Here is a 21139-nt window from a genome sequence, read left to right as displayed (position 1 = left end):
TCTGTGTTGTAGGAATTTCATTTATTTATTTTGAATTAACCTTTGTTTTACTACATAAAGGTCTACTTACTCTGCTGGTGTCTTGACCCAGTTTATGCCCTCATTTGCAATGCAAACCCGGGCAGCAGTGTGTTTTGGTCCAGTTTTCATCAAGCCAGCTTCTTTCTATGGTGATACCCATTCCAGGGTTAGGACTGTAACCACCAGAGGACTTGAAAATGAGTCCGAGCTGAGAGGTTTCAGTGCATTTTCTTTTCAAAAATGTATATAGCCTATCAATGTGTAGGCATACTGTTGTAATAAAATCGAAAATTGTGTACTAAAAACACAAATGTGTTTTTTCAGAGCACAGAACCATGCCAACAACCATCCGTGGAGATCAGTGGACAAAGGGCTGGAAAAATATATATATATAGTTGAAGTCGGAAGTTTACATACAGGTTATGTTGGAGTCATTAAAACTCATTTTTCAACCACTCCACAAATTTCTTGTCAACAAACTATAGTTTTGGCAAGTCAGTTAGGACATCTACTTTGTGCATGACACAAGTCATTTTTCCAACAATAGCTTAAAGACAAATTATTTCACTTATAATTCACTGTATCACAATTCCAGTGGGTCAGAAGTTTACATACACTGTGCCTTTAAACAGCTTGGAAAATTCCAGAAATGATGTCATGGCTTTAGAAGCTTCTGATAAGCTAATTGACATCATTTGAGTCAATTGGAGGTGTACCTGTGGATGTATTTCAAGGCCTACCTTCACAAATTGGAGACCTCCACAAGTCTGGTTGATCCTTGAGAGCAATTTCCAAATGTCTGAAGGTACCATATTCATCTGTATAAACAATAGTATGCAAGTATATACACTATGGGACCATGCAGCCGTCATACCGCTCAGGAAGGAGACGCCTTCTGTTTCCTAGAGATGAACGTACATTGGTATGAAAAGTGCAAATCAATCCCAGAACAACAGCAAAGGACCTTGTGAAGATGCTGGAGGAAACAGGTACAATAGTATCTACATCCACAGTAAAACGAGTCCTATATCAACATAACCTGAAAGGCCGATCGGCAAGGAAGAAGCCACTGCTCCAAAACCGCCATAAAAAAGCCAGACTACGGTTTGCAACTGCACATGGGGACAAAGATCGTACTTTTTGGAAAAAATTCCTCTGGTCTGATGAAACAAAAACAGAACTGTTTGGCCATCATGAGCATCGTTATGTTTGGAGGAAAAAGGGGGAGGATTGCAAGCCGAAGAACACCATCCCAACTGTGAAGCACTGGGGTGGCAGCATCATGTTGTGGGGGTGCTTTGCTGCAGGAGGGACTGGTGCACTTCACAAAATAGATGGCTTCATGAGGTAGGAAGATTATGTTGATATATTGAAGCAACACTCCAGACATCAGTTTGGTCACAAATGGGTCTTCCAAATGGACAAATACCTCAAATGGACAATATAGTTGTGGCAAAATAGCTTAAGGACAACAAAGACAAGGTATTGGAGTGGCCATCACAAAGCCCTGACCTCAATCGCATTTAACATTTTTGGGCAGAACTGGAAAAGCGTGTGCGAGCAAGGAGGCCTACAAACCGAACTCAGTTACACCAGCTCTGTCTGGAAGAATGGGCCAAAATTCACCCCACGTAATTGTGGAAAGGTTGTGGAAGGCTACCCAAAGCTTTTGACCCAAGTTAAACAATTTAAAGGCAATGCTACCAAATACTAATTGATTGTATGTAAACTTCTGACCCACTGGGAATGTGATGAAAGAAATAAAAGTTCTCTACTATTATTCTGACATTTCACATTCTTAAAATAAAGTGGTGATCCTAACTGACCTAAGACAGGTAATTTTACTATGATTAAATGTCAGGAATTGTGAAAAACTGAGTTTAATGTATTTGGCTAAGGTGTATGTAAATTTCCGACTTCAACTGTATATATTGGTCATATTGGTCATGGCTCCCGAGTTGCGCAGCGGTCTAAGGCACTGCATCTCAGTGCAAGAGGCATCACTACAGTCCCTGGTTCAACACAAGGCTGTATCACATCGGCCGTGATTGGGAGTCCCATAGGGTGGCGCACAATTGGCTCAGCGTCATCTGTGTTTTGCCGGCGTAGGCCATCATTGTAAATAAGAATTTGTTCTTAACTGACTTGCCTAGTTAAATAAAGGTATACATAAATAAAGGTATAAAGATATATATATACTGTATATATATATATACTGTATATATATATATATATATATATATATATATATATATATATATATATATATATATATATATATATATATAGTCTTACAGAGCCTTTCCATAAGTCCACTCAAGTTTCTTCAACCTTCTTCTGACTGTGATTAGGACCGATATTGATGTTGTGCTGTGATGCCCGCATATTCCAGACTGCATTTGCCGATCGCCCATCATCTTCAATCATAAGTGAGTCGATGGCTTGAATAGTCTCGCTGGAAATTGAACACAATGTAAAAATGTAAAAATCACCAGTGGGGTCAAATAATATAAACAGTGGTTATTGAGGGTGCAACCGGTCAGCACCTTAGGTGTAAATTTCAGTTGGCTTTTCATAGCCGAGCATTCATAGGCCAAGACAGCAAGTGCGCGAGAGAGAGAGAATATCAAAACACACACAGTAACGCCTGTTAATGAGTTCTGAGAGCCGATCTGCTATCCAACGATTTGTTTAATAGCCCGGCTACTGTAGGTGTGAAAATGTGTATGTAGAGGGGTAACTTCCTTCACCAGTTCTCTTACCATTTTGTACAATTGTGTGATTAGTCTACGAGTTGGTGTAACTAATGTTAATTCTCTTGAGAGGAATTTTGCTCTTCACTATCACAATATTAAAAACTTTCAAAAGCATTCATGAATTAAATCTCTTTAGCCGACATGTTGCGGTTCATCTGATGAAGGATTGACTCGACCTATAAGCCCAGGACGATAGTAAAACGGGCAATAAGACACACTACAAGAAGGGGAATACATATATATAACCGTAGAAAACGGTTGCTGGTCGGAGGGCCATCTAATAAGTGCGGATCGGAGGGCCATCAAGCGAAACAGACCAATGAAGCACGGTGGGAGTATCTATCTCTCTGAGGACTGGGTAGGGTAGGGGGCCCACGCCCTCCGCTTCTCCCTTCCCTCGGAGCAGGGTTATGGGCCGGGAGGTTGGCTTCGGCTCTCGCTCGGTTCCCCGCACCTCCATGTCGCATGGGTTGCGCCCGACCAGTTCCATCCCCCCTTTCAAAGTTAGGCACAGCCGCTTGGCGCACCCCCTTTCCCCACGTCCGAAGGGGATCAGGGGGGATCAGGGGTTTCTGGTGAACCGGGTCTTCCCGCCTCCGTCTCAAACATCAAGGTGCACATGGGCCTATTTATATAATGAATATGAATTCGGGGGACAGAAATGATTAAATATTAAAGCATTAGACCTCTCACTAAAGGCGTCAGTCATACAAAAGTTATACTTAAATCCAAACTGGTTCTCTAGCAAATTAATAAGAATGTCTTACCCCATGTTCAAGAATGGCCTTTTCCCCTTTATTCAGATTACAACTCCCTTTCGGTTATTTGAAAACGAAATCATCTCGAAAATATAGTTGGTTGCAAATTCAGGTTAATCCACCAGAAAAGACAGAACAAATAATACAACAAATATTGTGGTTAAAGTCAAATATACTAATTGTTTGATTAAATGTTTAAATGATATCATAAATAGGACTGGTGGAGTTATGTCACACATGCATCTAACACAGATATATGGAAATGTCTATGCGTGTAACAAAGGGATGGTTAAAAACTTCTTAGGGCTGCAATCCCGTTAACGGGATGATATGACAACAGCCAGTGAAAGTGCAGGGCACCAAATTCGAAACAACAGAAATCTCAGAATTAAAATTCCTCAAACATACATGTATTTTATACCGTTTTAAAGGTAATCTTGTTGTTAATCCCACCACAGTGTTCGATTTCAAATAGGCTTTACAGAAAAAGCACCACAAATGATTATGTTAGGTCACCACCAACTCACAGACAAATTCAGCCATTTTTCCAGCCAAAGAGAGGAGTCACAAAAAGCACAAATATATATATTTTTTTATCACTAGCCTTTGATGATCTTCATCAGATGACACTCATAGGACTTCATGTTACACAATACATGTATGTTTTGTTTGATAAAGTTCATATTTATAGTAAAAAATCTCAGTATACATTGGCGCGTTACGTTCACTAGTTCCAAAAACATTTTGATATTGCAGAGAGCCATATCATTTTACAGAAATACTCATTATAAATGTCGATAAATACAATTGTTAGACATGGAAATATAGATATACCTCTACTTAATGCAACCGCTGTGTCAGATTTTTTAAAAACTTTACGGAAAAAGCATACCATGCAATAATCTGAGATGGCACTCAGAAAATAAATAAAATTATCCACCATGTTGGAGTCAACAGAAATCAGAAACCACATTATAAATATTCCCTTACCTTTGACGATCTTCATTAGAATGCACTCCCAGGAATCCTAGTTCCACAATAAATGCTTGATTTGTTCGATAATGTCCATTATTTATGTCCAAGTAGCTACTTTTGTTAGCGCGTTTAGTACACAAATCCAAACGCTCGTGCAGGTCCATCCGAACGTCGGACGAAAACTTCAAATAGTTATATTACAGGTCGAAGAAACTTATCAAACTAAGTATAGAATCAATCTTTGGGATGTTGTTATCATAAATCTTCAATAAAGTTCCAACCGGAGAATTCCTATGTCTATAGCCATGGAACGCAGGTCGCTAACATGTGAAATGCGCGTGACCAGGACCTGGCTCTCTGCCAGACCACTGACTCAAAGAGCTCCCATCCAGCTCCACAACACAGTAGAAGCCTCATTCAAGTTTCGAAAGACAGTTGACATCTAGTGGAAGCCCTAGGAAGTGCAACTTCATCCATATCACACTGTGTATTCAATAGGGGCTGGGTTGAAAATCGACCAATCTCAGATTTTCCACTTCCATAAGAGTTCTGTTATACTCGAAGACATCATTCAAACAGTTTTAGAAACTTCAGATTGTTTTCTATCCACTATTAATAATAATATGCATATATCAGCAACTGGGACTAAGAAGCAGGCCGTTGACTCTGGGCACCTTTCATCCAAGCTACTCAATACTGCCCCTGCAGCCATAAGAAGTTAATGTGATCTGAATGGTTACCATGACCTAAATCTTGGAATAAAGTAGGCTAATGAAGGCAACTAATTGTAGCTTACTGAAAGTCCCAAAGTCATACAATTGCTATAATAGGATTTGAAGCAATAGCCTATCCGCGTGTTGTCAACTATTTCAGCACCGTTTCGCGCTGCTCTGAGATAAACATGGAGACTGGTCTTGGTAAATCGATCAGATTTTTATTTTCACTGAATCTCCATTTGGGTATTGGTTAGACTACAATTAGGGTGTGAACATGTTAGGATTATTTTGCTCTTAGTACTGTAGACTACTCCCGACCAGTCACGTTGTACAGTGCCATATTTGGTGGTAGGGGTGGAAGTGGCCACACACACACATCAGACTACTACTGACCGGATACCCATGATGGGAGGGTTGGCGGTGGCCTGGCAGGTGAAGATGACTATCTCTCCCTCCAGGACAGACCGAGGCTCCATGGATAGGTTCACCTTGGGGGGGTCTACAGGATGGAGGGAGGGAGGGGGAGTGGGAAGGAGGGAGTTGCAGAAAGAGAGAAAGATTCAATTTTCTTGAAACACATTCACACATACACACAGACATACACACATACAAACACACTTACGGTGCACGTTGAGGGTGACGGTGGTGCGTTTTCCCATTGGGACAGCCTTGTTGCTGGCCACACAGGTGAAGTTGTGTCCCGTGTCTTTGTCCTCTGGGATGATGGGCAGGAAGCTCCTTGTAGTCACCCTCTTTCTGTCTGGGAGAACCTCCTGGGGTGGGGGTTTCGAGGAGGGGAGAGAGAGAGAGGAGGGACAGGGGGGCGTGGTCGATGAGGTAGAGAGAGAAAGTGTGAGAGTCAAAACATGAACATTTTACATTTGGCTAGAAATGAATAAGGAAATTATCTCAACACAGAAAAATGTCCTCATGTGCGCTACCTATATCCTCCCAATAGAATCCACATATTTTAACGATGACAGCTTCCATCCTAGAGGAGGAGATCAATCATTTCCAGGCAAAGGGACATGTACTAGTCTGGTGACCTACATGCCAGAACTGAACAAGAACCTGATACTCTCAGCACACAGGGGGACAAACACCTAGGTGACAGTATACCCTCCCAAATATGTCCCCCTAGAAACAACTATGACAAAAAAAACTACAGAATGGGTCACAACTCCTGCATCTCTGTCGTACGCTGCGTCTGTACTTAGTAATTGGTAGGCTTCGAGGAGACTCCTATGGTAGGTACACCTACAGCTCATCCTTTGGCAGTAGTACTGTATATTACTTTATATATTTATTTATTTGATCTCAACCCCGAGTGGCTCAGTATTCTAAGGCACTCCATCTCAGTGCTAGAGGCGTCACTACAGACACTGGTTTGATTCCAGGCTGCATCACAACCGTCCGTGATTGGGAGTCCCATAGGGCGGCACACAATTGGCTGGGGTAGGGCCATCATTGTAAGTAACACTTTGTTCTTAACTGTCTTGCCTAGTTAAATAAAGGTTAAATAATAATGTATAAAATAAAACAACTCAGAGTGTCTCAGAGCGTTCACAGTCAGCCCACAAACACCCCTATCAGACCATAGCAAAATCACTGTCCACCTGAACAGAGCAATACTCATAAGGCATCAAAGCCAAAGGAACTGCACAATACTAAGAAATGCTATAGATAGAAGGAAAGTAGTGTAGAAACCTACCAAAATACAATTAGGCAACAACAAATGCAATCCTTATAGACAATCCCCCCTAAACAGTATATTTGACCTTTCAGCTTCCCTATCAAATGAAAACATGTCAAGCAGACAACTTAAGAAAATGAAAAACAATGACAAATGGTTTGATGAAGAATGAAAAAAAACAAAGAAAGAAATTGAGAAACCTATCCAATCAAAAACATAGAGAACCTGAGTCTACACCTTCACTATGGTGAATAACTAAAACAATACAGAAATACAATACGGAAAAGAAGGAATAGCACATCAAAAATCAGCTCAATATAACTGAAGAATCAATAGAATCTAACCACTTCTGGGAAAATTGTAACACACAAAACAAACAACAACACGAAGAGTTAATTTATCCAAAATAGAGATGTATGGATAAACCACTTCTCCAATCTGGTTGGCTCTATAACAAACAGCAAAAACATATACATGATAAATAAAAATGTTAGAATCCACTGTTAAAGATGACCAGAACCCACTGGATTCTCTAAATTACATGGAATGAACTACAGGACAAAATACATGCCTGTTTTGTTGATGGTATCCTAAATGAATTGATAAAATATAAAGACCACAAATTCCAATTGGCTATACTTAAACTCTTTAACACGATCCTTAGCTAATATTTGGAACCAAGGACTGATCACCCCAATCAACAACAGTGGAGACAAATTGTACCCCAATAACTACCATGGGATATGCGTCAACAGCAACCTTGGGAACATCCTCTGCATTATCATTAACAGCAGACTCGCACATTTCCTCAGTAAAACAATGTGCTGAGCAAATGTCAAATAGTCTTTTTATCAAATTACCTTATGACAGACCACGTATTCACCCTGTATACCCTAATTGACAAACAAACAAACCAAAACAAAGGCAAAGTATTCTCATGATTTGTTGATTTCAACAAAGGTTTTGACTCAATTTGGCATAAGGATTTGCTATACAAATTGATGGAAAGCGGTGTTGGGGGAAAAACATACAACATTATTGTCACGAGTTACTAAGGTGGGTGGAATCAGGCGCAGAGAGCAGGTTTCAATTATTAGACAGTTTATTCTCCGGCGCACAAAACAATGGTCAACCCAACACACAGGGTGAATAATCCAAAGCAGGACCAGAATAGTCTGGAGAATAAAACTCATAAACACCACCAAATAACAGGAATACAAAAACAATCCCGCACAAAACAAGGGCGGGACAACCTACTAAATATAAGGAGGCTAATTAAACTAAAATACACACAGGTGAAACTAATAAGACAAAACCAACAGACAAACGAAAAAGGGATTGGTAGTGGCTAGTAGGACGGTGACGACGACCGCCGAGCACCGCCCGAACAGGCAGGGGAGCCAACTTCGGCGGAAGTCGTGACAATTATAAAATCCATGTACACAAACAACAAGTGTGTGGTTAAAATGAGCAAAAAAACACATTTCTTTCCACCGGGCTGTGGGGTGAGACCTGGATGCATCTTAAGCCCCACCCTCTTCAACATATATATCAACAAATTAGCAGGGGCTCTAGAACAGTCTGCAGCACCCGGCCTCACCCTACTAGAATCTTACGTCAAATCTCTTCTGTTTGCTGATGATCTGGTGCTTCTGTCCCCAACCAAGGACGGCCTACAGCAGCACCTAAATCTTCTGCACAGATTCTGTCAGATCTGGGCCCTGACAGTAAATCACAGTAAGACAAAAATAATGGTGTTCCAAAAAGGGTCCAGTTGCCAGGACCAGAAATACAAATTCCATCTCGATGCCATTGCCCTAGAGCACACAAGAAACTCAGACTGCTGAGCAATTAATCAAAAGGCCACCCGGACTATTTGCATTGACACGCATAGTCACTTTACCTCGACTGACATGTACCCCGCTCAATGACTCGATACCGGTACCCCCTGTATATAGCCTCATTACTGTTATTTTATTGTGTTACTTTTAAGGTCTACACCTGCTGTATTCGGCGCATGTGACATAAAATTTGAATTAAAACTATACATATCTTGTCCTAAACATCAGCGCCACAGGTAGCTTCCACAAAGCTGTGAAAGATCTGAGACAAGGCAAGAAGGGCCTTCTATGACATCAAACGAACATAAAATTCGACAAACCAATTAGGATCTGGCAAAAAAATACTTGAATCAGTTATAGAACCCATTGCCCTATATGGTTGTGAGGTCTGGGGTCTGCTCACCGGTCATTAAATGGGACAAACACCAAATTGAGACTCTGCATGCAGAATTCTGCAATAACATCCTCCATGTACAACGTAAAACAACAAATAATGCATGCAGAGCAGAATTAGGCCGACACCCACTAATTAGGCCGACACCCACCAGAAAATAGCTTTAAATTCTACAACCACCTAAAAGGAAGCGATTCCCAAACCTTCCATAACAAAGCCATCACCTACAGAGAGATGAACCTGTAGTTGATGGTCCTGGGGCTCTGTTCACAAACAACACACAGACCACACAGAGCTCCAGGACAGCAACACAATTAGACCCAACCAAATCATGAGAAAACAAAAAGACACATTGGAAAGAATCAACAAAAAAACTGAGCAACCTGGAATGCTATTTGGCCCTAACGGAGAATACACTATGGCAGAATACCTAACCACTGTGACTGACCAAAAATTAAAGAAAGATATATGTATTCAGTGAGTATTGCCTTGCTATTGAGAAAGGCCGCCGTAGGCAGACCTGGCTCTCAAAAGAAGACAGGCTATGTGCACACTGCCCACAAAATGAGGAGGAAACCTAGCTGCACTTCCTAACCTCCTTCCAAATGTGTGACCATAGAGACACATATTACACAGACCCACAAAGAATTCGAAAACAAATCCAATTTTGATGAACTCCCATATCTATTGGGTGAAATATTGCTGTGCAATCACAGCAGCAAGATGTGTGACCTGTTGCCACAAGAAAAGGGCAACCACTGAAGAACAAACAGACTCATATTAAACATCTCCAATCCAAAAGTAAATCTAGAATCGGCTTCCTATTTTGCAACAAACCCTCCTTCACTCATGCTGCCAAACACCCTCGTAAAACTGACTATCCTACCGATCCTCAACTTCGGCGATGTCATTTACAAAATTGCCTCCAACACTCTACTCTGAAAACTGTATGAAGTCTATCGCAGTGCCAATGTCACCAAAGCCCCATATACCACCCACCACCGCAACCTGTATGCTCTCGTCGGCTGGCACTCACTACATATTCGTCGCCAGACCCACTAGCTCCAGGTCATCTATATGTCTTTGCTAGGTAAAGCCCTGCCTTATCTCAGCTCACTGGTCACCATAACAACATCCACCCGTAGCACGCGCTCCAGCAGGTATATCCCACTAGTCATCCCTAAAGCCAACACCTCCTTCAGGCCGCCTTTATCTCCCACACTAACTTTAAGCATCAGCTGTCTGAGCAGTTTACACGATTGCTGCAACTGTATTACAGCCCATTTGTAAATAGCCCATCCAATCTACCTACTTCATCCCCATATTGTTTTTATTTACTTTTTTGCTCTTTTGCACACCAGTATTTCTACTTGCACATCATCATCTGCACATCTATCACTCCACTGTTAATTTGCTAAATTGTAATTACTTCACTACTATGGTATATTTATTGCCTTACCTCCACACGCCATTTGCACACACTGTATATAGACTTTTTCTATTGTGTTATTGACTGTACGTTTGTTTATTCCATGTGTAACTCTGTGTTGTTGTTTGTGTCGCACTGCTTTGCTTTATCTTAGCCAGGTCGCAGTTGTAAATGAGAACTTGTTTTCAACTGGTCTACCTGGTTAAATAAAGGTGAAATATACAAATAAATTTTAAAAATTGTAAATACAACCCATATCTATGTTTATTTATTTTCTCTTTTGTACTTGAACTATTTGCACATCATTACAATACTGTACATGGACATAATATGACATTTGAAATGTCTTTATTCTTTTGGAACTTTTGTTAGTGTAATGTCTAATATAAATTCATATTGTTTATGTCACTTTTGTTTATTATCTACTTCACTTGCTTTGGCAATGTTAGCATATGTTTCCCATGCCAATAAAGCCCTTAAATTGAAATTGAATTGAGAGTGAGGGAGGGGGGGGAAGAGAGAGAGAGAGAGAGAGAGAGAGAGAGAGAGAGAGAGAGAGAGAGAGAGAGAGAGAGAGAGAGAGAGAGAGAGAGAGAGAGAGAGAGAGAGAGAGAGAAAAGGCAGATTTCCTCCTCTTCGTCTGAAGAGGAGGTGTAGCAGGGATTGGACCAAAACGCAGCGTGGTAAGTGTCCATATTGTTTATTATAAAACATAAACTGAACACTAAGAACTACAAAACAATAAATGTGACCATGAACGAAAACCAAACCGAAACAGTCCCGTGTGGTGACAAACACAGACACGGAAACAAACACCCACAACCCAACAGTGAAACCCAGGCTACCTAAGTATGATTCTCAATCAGAGACAACTAATGTCACCTGCCTCTGATTGAGAACCAAACTAGGCCGAAACAGAAACCTAAACATGCAAAACATAGACTGCCCACCCCAACTCATGCCCTGACCATACTAAATAAAGACAAAACAAAGGAAAATAAAGGTCAGAACAAGAGAGAGAGAAACAAAAACAACTATTTTAAAAGAAAGAAAGAGGAGGACAGGGTGGAGCCAACTAAAGGTGTATTTAGTGATACAATATGTCAACATGCATCGGTGTACATGCCACTGTGTCTGTATGTAACTCACGGTGGTGCTGAAGGCTCCCTCCAGGGCCACCCCGTCCCGTTTCCACTCGATGATGCCCAGTGGCTTGGCCCCGCGGGACACACAGCTCAGGTTATAGGAGACATTGGCTCTCAGCAGGATCTCTGGAAAGCCCTCGATCACTGGGTCATCGGGAGGGACTGTAGGACAACACACGCAGTGTACTAGACAAACACACTGCATATGCACACTGCACTGGACACACACACTCTTTATACCAGAGTATGTGAGCGGAGTTGAGCAGTCGTGAATTCACATCCTTTCCAACCGCTTCGCTAAAAACCGTTCCGCGCTCAAAGAAAAAAGAAACTGCTGCCCCAAATTGGCTCCATTCATTCAAATCACCATTGAACCAACACCCATCTATTGTTGTGACTACCTGGACCTACCATGTTGTTTTGAAGTATTGAAACCAAACCATATGGTTTGAATCAACATGAAAAGGTCAATGTAAGAATAGCACATCATTTCAAGTTGGCTACATGTCATATTAAACAGCATATAAACACTCTAAATAGGTCAGGAGCCAGACAGGGAGTTAAAAATGAATGATTTAGGCTATATTATTTCTATTATTTCAAGGCTATAGCCTACAAAGAAATAACTATTTGCGAATGTGACACACTAGGCTGGTAGGGAGTCAGGGACATGAAGTGCTCAGCATGTATACAACATGTTGTTGTATTAAATCATTCTAGTCTATAAATTGCTCATATAGGCTCTGACTTACTTCAAATGAGAAAAAAAATGTAAATGCCTTATTTGGCTTTGTCTACAGTGCCTTTGATTCATTTTTAGAAACACCAGTTTGCCCAGAGTCTGTGGCTTCAGGCTCATGCGATGGTGACTGGAGAGCCAACCAGCAGCAGAGAATATCCTCTCCACACTTGCAGAGCAACGGGGGATGCTAAACATCCTTTTGGCCACTCGTGCCAGGCTGGGCAGAGATGCAGAGTTGTTTTTTAAATTTTTCTATAGGTAGGTCTAATGGTTTTTAGGTAAAATAACCCAATCAAAAGGAATGCTTGAAAGTTGCAATATGCCAGTCCTACTGGGCCAAAATCTATTATGGCCTATTGTATGGATAATATAACAAAAATGAATGAACACTTTAAGAGATCAGATTTTTAGTTTATAAATACTTTGCTACAATGACACACTTAATTAGCCACCCACCTCGTTCCTTTCTTTTAGCATGTGCACATAATAAGTAGGTTACACCATCATGCTTTTGGGATACGTGTCTTTTCAGATTCCACAATGATTCTTTAGTTATGAAACATTACATCACCACACTCCCTCTCTTGCTCTTGGTCCTCATATTTGTAAGTCACCTTGATTTTGCACCTGTGTTTTATATCAGTTTCTTTATGAAAATATTTAGCAAACTCCATAACAGTAGCTAAAGAAAGTAGACAACAAATGCATGCTGGGCTGGGCATGCCCTGAGCTCGTGAAGTGAGGGCTACTGGAGCGAAATTGGAGCGGGTGAGAAGGCTGACTTGTCCAATATCGCTCTATGCTCCAGTCAAATTGGATAAGCTCCGCTCCAGCTCCGATCACGTACTCTGCTGAACACACACACAGTCACACACTGCTCTGGACACACACACAATCTGCTTATACAGTCCACACTGCACTGGACACACACACAATCTGCGTATACAGTCCACACTGCACTGGACACACACATTCCTGACAGACAGATAGATACTCACTGAGGACGGTGAGTTTAGCTCTCCGGGAGCGTAGGGCAGCCTCTGTGGCCTGGCACTCATACAGGGAGTCATCGGTCAGCTCTGCTGCAGAGATCTCCAGGTTATACTGGCCCACGTCTATCACCCGCAGCACACGGTACCTGGGCCAGGCTGAGCGAGAGAGAGAGTCAGACACATCCCAGCAAACATGTCCACAATGGCATGATGTGAGCCCAATGCGGGCTAAAATATTGGCCTCACATAGGCTTCCCACATTGGGCGGACATGCCTTTGCTCATCGGCTCCCCATTGAACCCCAAGGCATTTGCCCAGTGTGGCCCAGTGTGGCAAGCCCATATCTGGTGATGGCAGCCCTCACTTTGCCTGAAATAAGCCCATCTTTTTACAACAAACATGCTCACATTGGCACGATGTAGGCCCAATGCGGACTAAAATATTGGCCCCACGTAGGCTGCCCTAATTGGGCCGATGAGTTCCACATTGGCCCCAAGGCAGATGGCCCCAAGAGCAGCCCTCACTTTGCATGAAATAAGCCCATCCTTTTAGATTGACCGCGAGTTACATTGTATCAGAAAGACAACAAAGTTGTTACTATCATATACAGTTGAAGTCGGAAGTTTACATACACATGAGCCAAGTACATTTAAACTCAGTTTTTCACAATTCCAAACATTTAATCCTAGTAAAAATTCTCTGTTTTAGGCCAGTTAGGATCACCACTTTATTTTAAGAATGTGAAATGTCAGAATAATAGTAGAGAGAATGATTTATTTCAGCTTTTATTTCTTTCATCACATTCCCAGTGGGTCAGAAGTTTACATACACTCACTTAGTATTTGGTAGCATTGCCTTTAAATTGTTTAACTTTGGTAAAACGTTTTTGGGTAGCCTTCCACAAGCATCCCACAATAAGTTGGGTGAATTTTGGCCCACTCGTCCTTACAGAGCTGGTGTAACTGAGTCAGGTTTGTAGGCCTCCTTGCTCGCACACGCCTTTTCAGTTCTGCCCACAAATATTCTATAGGATTGAGGTCAGGGCTTTGTGATGGCCACTCCAATACCTTAACTTTGTTGTCCTTAAGCCATTTTGCCACAACTTTGGAAGCTTTAACTTGCTTAGAGCTGTGCGGGCTCTGGCTGAGCCACTCAAGGACAATCAGAGACTTGTCCCGAAGCCAGTCCTGCGTTGTCTTGGCTGTGTGCTTAGGGTTGCTGTCCTGTTGCAAGATGAACCTTTGTCCCAGTCTGAGGTCCTGAGTGCTCTGGAGCAGGTTTTCATAAAGGATCTCTCTGTACTTTGCTCTCTGTACTTTGCTCTGTTCATCCTAGGTTTCCTCCAGACATGACGCTTGGCAAAAAGAGTTCAATCTTTTTTTTCATCAGACCAGAGAATCTTGTTTCTCTTGGTCTGAGAGTCTTTAGGGGCTCTTTTGGCAAACTCCAAGTGGGCTGGCATATGGCTTTTACTGAGGAGTAGCTTCTGTCTTTCCACTCTACCATAAAGGCCTGATTGGTGGAGTGCTGCAGAGATGGTTGTCCTTCTGGAAGGTTCTCCCATCTCCACAGAGTAACTCTAGAGCTGTCAGAGTAAGCATGGGGTTCTTGGTCACCTCCCTGACCAAGGCCTTTGTCACCCGATGCCTCAGTTTGGCCGGGCAGCTCTAGGAAGAGTCTTGGTGGGTCCAAACGTCTTCCATTTAAGAATGATGGAGGCCACGGTGTTCTTGGGGGACCTTCAATGCTGCAGAAATGTTTTGTACCCTTCCCCAAATCTGTGCCTCTGCACAATCCTGTTTCGGAGCTCTACGGACAATTCCTTCGACATCATGGCTTGGTTTTTGCAGTGTCAGCATGCAGTGCCAACTATGGGACCTTATATAGACAGGTCTGTGCCTTTCCAAATCATGTCGAATTGAATTGAATTTACCACAGGCGGACTCCAATCAAGTTGTAGAAACATCTCAAGGATGATCAATGGAAACAGGATGCAACTGAGCTCAATTTCTAGTCTCATAGCAAAGGGTCTGAAAATGCATGTAAATAAGATACTTCTGTATTTTATTTATTTTATACATTAGCAAAAAATTTGAAAAGCCTCTTTTCGCTTTGTCGTTATGGGGTATTGTGTGTAGATTGCTGAGTTTGTATTTTATTTTTTTATACATTTTAGAATAAGGCTGTAACGTAACAAAATGTGGAAAAGGTCAAGGGCTTCTGAATACTTTCCGCACACAGTACCTAGGACCAGCTGGAAGAGAGAGAAAGAGAGAGACATGTACCTGGATCACACAGTACCTAGGACCAGCTGGAAGAGAGAGAAAGAGAGAGACATGTACCTGGATCACACAGTACCTAGGACCAGCTGGAAGAGAGAGAAAGAGAGAGACATGTACCTGGAGTACCTGGACCAGCTGGAAGAGAGAGAAAGAGAGAGACATGTACCTGGAAGAGGACCAGCTGGAAGAAAGAGAGAGACATGTACCTGGATCACACAGTACCTAGGACCAGCTGGAAGAGAGAGAAAGAGAGAGACATGTACCTGGATCACACAGTACCTAGGACCAGCTGGAAGAGAGAGAAAGAGAGAGACATGTACCTGGATCACACAATGAAATAGGGTGCAGGCCAGGCAGCAGGCTGTTAGCCAGCCTGCCAGCATAGTGGAGTCTGCCACTAGCACAGTCAGTGTAGTCAGCTCAGCTATCACCATTGAGACCGTGTCTGTGCCTCGACCTAGGTTGGGCAAAACTAAACATGGCGGTGTTCGCCTTAGCAATCTCACTAGGATAAAGACCACCTCCATTCCTGTCATTATTGAAAGAGATCATGATACCTCACATCTCAAAATAGGGCTACTTAATGTTAGATCCCTTACTTCAAAGGCAATTATAGTCAATGAACTAATCACTGATCATAATCTTGATGTGATTGGCCTGACTGAAACATGGCTTAAGCCTGATGAATTTACTGTGTTAAATGAGGCCTCACCTCCTGGCTACACTAGTGACCATATCCCCCGTGCATCCCACAAAGGCGGAGGTGTTGCTAACATTTACGATAGCAAATTTCGTTTTCGTCTTTTGAGCTTCTAGTCATGAAATCTATGCAGCCTACTCAATCACTTTATAGCTACTGTTTACAGGCCTTCTGGGCCATATACAGCGTTCCTCACTGAGTTCCCTGAATTCCTATCGGACCTTGTAGTCATAGCAGATAATATTCTAATCTTTGGTGACTTTAATATTCACATGGAAAAGTCCACAGACCCACTCCAAAAGGCTTTCGGAGCCATCATCGACTCAGTGGGTTTTGTCCAACATGTCTCTGGACCCACTCACTGTCACAGTCATACGCTGGACCTAGTTTTGTCCCATGGAATAAATGTTGTGGATCTTAATATTTTTCCTCATAATCCTGGACTATCGGACAACCATTTTATTACGTTTGCAATTGCAACAAATAATCTGCTCAGACCCCAACCAAGGAACATCAAAAGTCGTGCTATAAATTCACAGACAACACAAAGATTCCTTGATGTCCTTCCAGATTCCCTCTGTCTACCCAAGGACGCCAGAGGACAAAAATCAGTTAACCACCTAACTGAGGAACTCAATTTAACCTTGCGCAATATCCTAGATGCAGTTGCACCCCTAAAAACTAAAAACATTTCTCATAAGAAACTAGCTCCCTGGTACACAGAAAATACCCGAGCTCTGAAGCAAGCTTCCAGAAAATTGGAACGGAAATGGCGCCACACCAAACTGGAAGTCTTCCGACTAGCTTGGAAAGACAGTACCGTGCAATACCGAAGAGCCCTTACTGCTGCTCGATCATCCTATTTTTCTAACTTAATTGAGGAAAATAAGAACAATCCGAAATTCCTTTTTGATACTGTCGCAAAGCTAACTAAAAAGCAGCATTCCCCAAGAGAGGATGGCTTTCACTTTAGCAGTGATAAATTCATGAACTTCTTTGAGGAAAAGATTATGATTATTAGAAAGCAAAGACTCCAAAGCTCAGTTGTCCGGAGTCTGCACAACTCTGCCAGGACCTAGGATCAAGAGAGACGCTCAAGTGTTTTAGTACTATATCTCTTGACACAATGATGAAAATAATCATGGCCTCTAAACCTTCAAGCTGCATACTGGACCCTATTCCAACTAAACTACTGAAAGAGCTGCTTCCTGTGCTTGGCCCTCCTATGTTGAACATAATAAAAGGCTCTCTATCCACCGGATGTGTACCAAACTCACTAAAAGTGGCAGTAATAAAGCCTCTCTTGAAAAAGCCCAACCTTGACCCAGAAAATATAAAAAACTATCGGCCTATATCGAATCTTCCATTCCTCTCAAAAAATTTAGAAAAGGCTGTTGCGCAGAAACTCACTGCCTTCCTGAAGACAAACAATGTATACGAAATGCTTCAGTCTGGTTTTAGACCCCATCATAGCACTGAGACGGCACTTGTGAAGGTGGTAAATTACATTTTAATGGCATCGGACCGAGGCTCTGCATCTGTCCTCGTGCTCCTAGACCTTAGTGCTGCTTTTGATACCATCGATCACCACATTCTTTTGGAGAGATTGGAAACCCAAATTGGTCTACACGGACAGGTTCTGGCCTGGTTTAGATCTTATCTGTCGGAAAGATATCAGTTTGTCTCTGTGAATGGTTTGTCCTCTGACAAATCAACTGTAAATTTCAGTGTTCCTCAAGGTTCCGTTTTAGGACCACTATTGTTTTCACTATAGATTTTACCTCTTGGGGATGTTATTCAAAAACATAATGTTAACTTTCACTGCTATGCGGATGACACACAGCTGTACGTTTCAATGAAACATGGTGAAGCCCCAAAATTGCCCTTGCAAGAAGCATGTGTTTCAGACATAAGGAAGTGGATGGCTGCAAACTTTCTACTTTTAAACTCGGACAAACAGAGATGCTTGTTCTAGGTCCCAAGAAACAAAGAGATCTTCTGTTGAATCTGACAATTAATCTTAATGGTTGTACAGTCGTCTTAAATAAAACTGTGAAGGACCTCGGTATTACTCTGGACCCTGATCTCTCTTTGGAAGAACATATCAAGACCATTTCAAGGACAGCTTTTTTCCATCTACGTAACATTGCAAAAATCAGAATCTTTCTGTCCAAAAATGATGCAGAAAAATTAATCCATGCTTTTGTCACTTCTAGGTTAGACTACTGCAATGCTCTACTTTCCGGCTACCCGGATAAAGCACTAAATAAACTTCAGTCAGTGCTAAATACGGCTGCTAGAATCCTGACTAGAACCAAAAAATGTGATCATATTACTCCAGTGCTAGCCTCTCTACACTGGCTTCCTGTCAAAGCAAGGGCTGATTTCAAGGTTTTACTGCTAACCTACAAAGCATTACATGGGCTTGCTCCTACCTATCTCTCTGATTTGGTCCTGCCGTACATACCTACACGTACGCTACGGTCACAAGACGCAGGCCTCCTAATTGTCCCTAGAATTTCTAAGCAAACAGCTGGAGGCAGGGCTTTCTCCTATAGAGCTCCATTTTTATGGAACGGTCTGCCTACCCATGTCAGAGACGCAAACTCGGTCTCAACCTTTAAGTCTTTACTGAAGACTCATCTCTTCAGTGGGTCATATGATTGAGTGTAGTCTGGCCCAGGAGTGGGAAGGTGAACGGAAAGGCTCTGGAGCAACGAACCGCCCTTGCTGTCTCTGCCTGGCCGGTTCCCCTCTTTCCACTGGGATTCTCTGCCTCTAACCCTATTACAGGGGCTGAGTCACTGGCTTTACTGGGGCTCTCTCATGCCGTCCCTGGAAGGGGTGCGACACCTGAGTGGGTTGATTCACTGATGTGGTCATCCTGTCTGGGTTGGCGCCCCCCCTTGGGTTGTGCCATGGCGGAGATCTTTGTGGGCTATACTCAGCCTTGTCTCAGGATGGTAAGTTGGTGGTTGAAGATATCCCTCTAGTGGTGTGGGGGCTGTGTTTTGGCAAAGTGGGTGGGGTTATATCCTTCCTGTTTGGCCCTGTCCGGGGGTGTCCTCGGATGGGGCCACAGTGTCTCCTGACCCCTCCTGCCTCAGCCTCCAGTATTTATGCTGCAGTAGTTTATGTGTCGGGGGGCTGGGGTCAGTTTGTTATATCTGGAGTTCTCCTGTCCTATTCGGTGTCCTGTGTGAATCTAAGTGTGTGTTCTCTAATTCTCTCCTTCTCTCTTTCTTTCTCTCTCTCGGAGGACCTGAGCCCTAGGACCATGCCCCAGGACTACCTGACATGATGACTCCTTGCTGTCCCCAGTCCACCTGGCCATAATGCTGCTCCAGTTTCAACTGTTCTGCCTTATTATTATTCGACCATGCTGGTCATTTATGAACATTTGAACATCTTGGCCATGTTCTGTTATAATCTCCACCCGGCACAGCCAGAAGAGGACTGGCCACCCCACATATGCTCTCTCTAATTCTCTCTTTCTTTCTCTCTCTCAGAGGACCTGAGCCCTAGGACCAGGCCCCAGGACTACCTGACATGATGACTCCTTGCTGTCCCCAGTCCACCTGACCGTGCTGCTGCTCCAGTTTCAACTGTTCTGCCTTATTATTATTCGACCATGCTGGTCATTTATGAACATTTGAACATCTTGGCCATGTTCTGTTATAATCTCCACTCAGCACAGCCAGAAGAGGACTGGCCACCCCACATAGCCTGGTTCCTCTCTAGGTTTCTTCCTAGGTTTAGGCCTTTCTAGGGAGTTTTTCCTAGCCACCTTGCTTCTACACCTGCATTGCTTGCTGTTTAGGGTTTTAGACTGGGTTTCTGTACAGCACTTTGAGATATCAGCTGATGTACGAAGGGCTATATAAATAAATTTGATTTGATTTGATTTACCTAGGACCAGCTGGAAGAGAGAGAAAGAGAGAGACATGTACCTGGATCACACAGTACCTAGGACCAGCTGGAAGAGAGAGAAAGAGAGAGACATGTACCCGGATCACACAGTACCTAGGACCAGCTGGAAGAGAGAGAAAGAGAGTGACATGTAGCCGCATCACACAGTAACTAGGACAGGCTGGAAGAGAGAGACAAAGACAGACAGAGAGTGAGTGAGTGAGTGAGTGAGTGAGTGAGTGAGTGAGTGAGTGAGTGAGTGGTGAGTGAGTGAGTGAGTGAGTGAGTGAGTGAGTGAGTGAGTGAGTGAGTGAGTGAGAGAGAGAGAGAGACACAGACTGAGGGCGGGCAGACAGACAGACAGACAGACAGACAGACAGACAGACAGACAGACAGACAGACAGACAGACAGACAGACAGACAGACAGACAGACAGACAGACAGACAGACAGACAGACAGACAGACGGACAGACGGACAGACGGACAGACAGACACAGAGAGAGAGAGAGAGAGAGAAAGTCAGACAGACAGAGAGAGAGAGTGAGAGAGAGAGAAAGACAGACAGAGAGAGTGAGAGAGAGAGAGACGTACCCACAGCACACCCGCTCAGACACAGAGGGAGACAGAAAGTCGGATAGACGTACACACACATACACACAGATAGATACATGTACACACACAACACACACACAGACAGTGTCAGACAGAGTCGCATACACATACAGTATGCATACAGTGTACATACACCCACAGCTTACGGTACCTAGGCCCAGCTGAAAGACGCA

The 21139-nt window shown here is 42.8% G+C and overlaps 1 protein-coding gene across 1 annotated transcript in view; it reads right to left on the bottom strand.

The window, feature by feature from the left end:
- The window catches only part of LOC112227311 (kin of IRRE-like protein 1), a 47363-nt gene that overhangs the window by 22911 nt on the left and 3313 nt on the right, over positions 1–21139 (bottom strand). Inside the window, exons 3-6 of the mRNA XM_024392212.1 lie at positions 13469–13618; positions 11733–11890; positions 5849–5999; positions 5620–5725 (exon numbers count right to left, since the gene is read on the bottom strand). Coding sequence (XP_024247980.1) covers positions 5620–5725; positions 5849–5999; positions 11733–11890; positions 13469–13618 — 565 coding nt within the window. The remainder of the gene's footprint in view (positions 1–5619; positions 5726–5848; positions 6000–11732; positions 11891–13468; positions 13619–21139) is intronic.

Source organism: Oncorhynchus tshawytscha, linkage group LG28 (genome assembly GCF_018296145.1).
Source record: "Oncorhynchus tshawytscha isolate Ot180627B linkage group LG28, Otsh_v2.0, whole genome shotgun sequence".
In the NCBI taxonomy this organism is placed as follows: Eukaryota; Metazoa; Chordata; class Actinopteri; order Salmoniformes; family Salmonidae; genus Oncorhynchus; species Oncorhynchus tshawytscha.
Note: the sequence above shows the minus strand (reverse complement) of the source record. Positions and strands in the feature narration are given on the sequence as shown.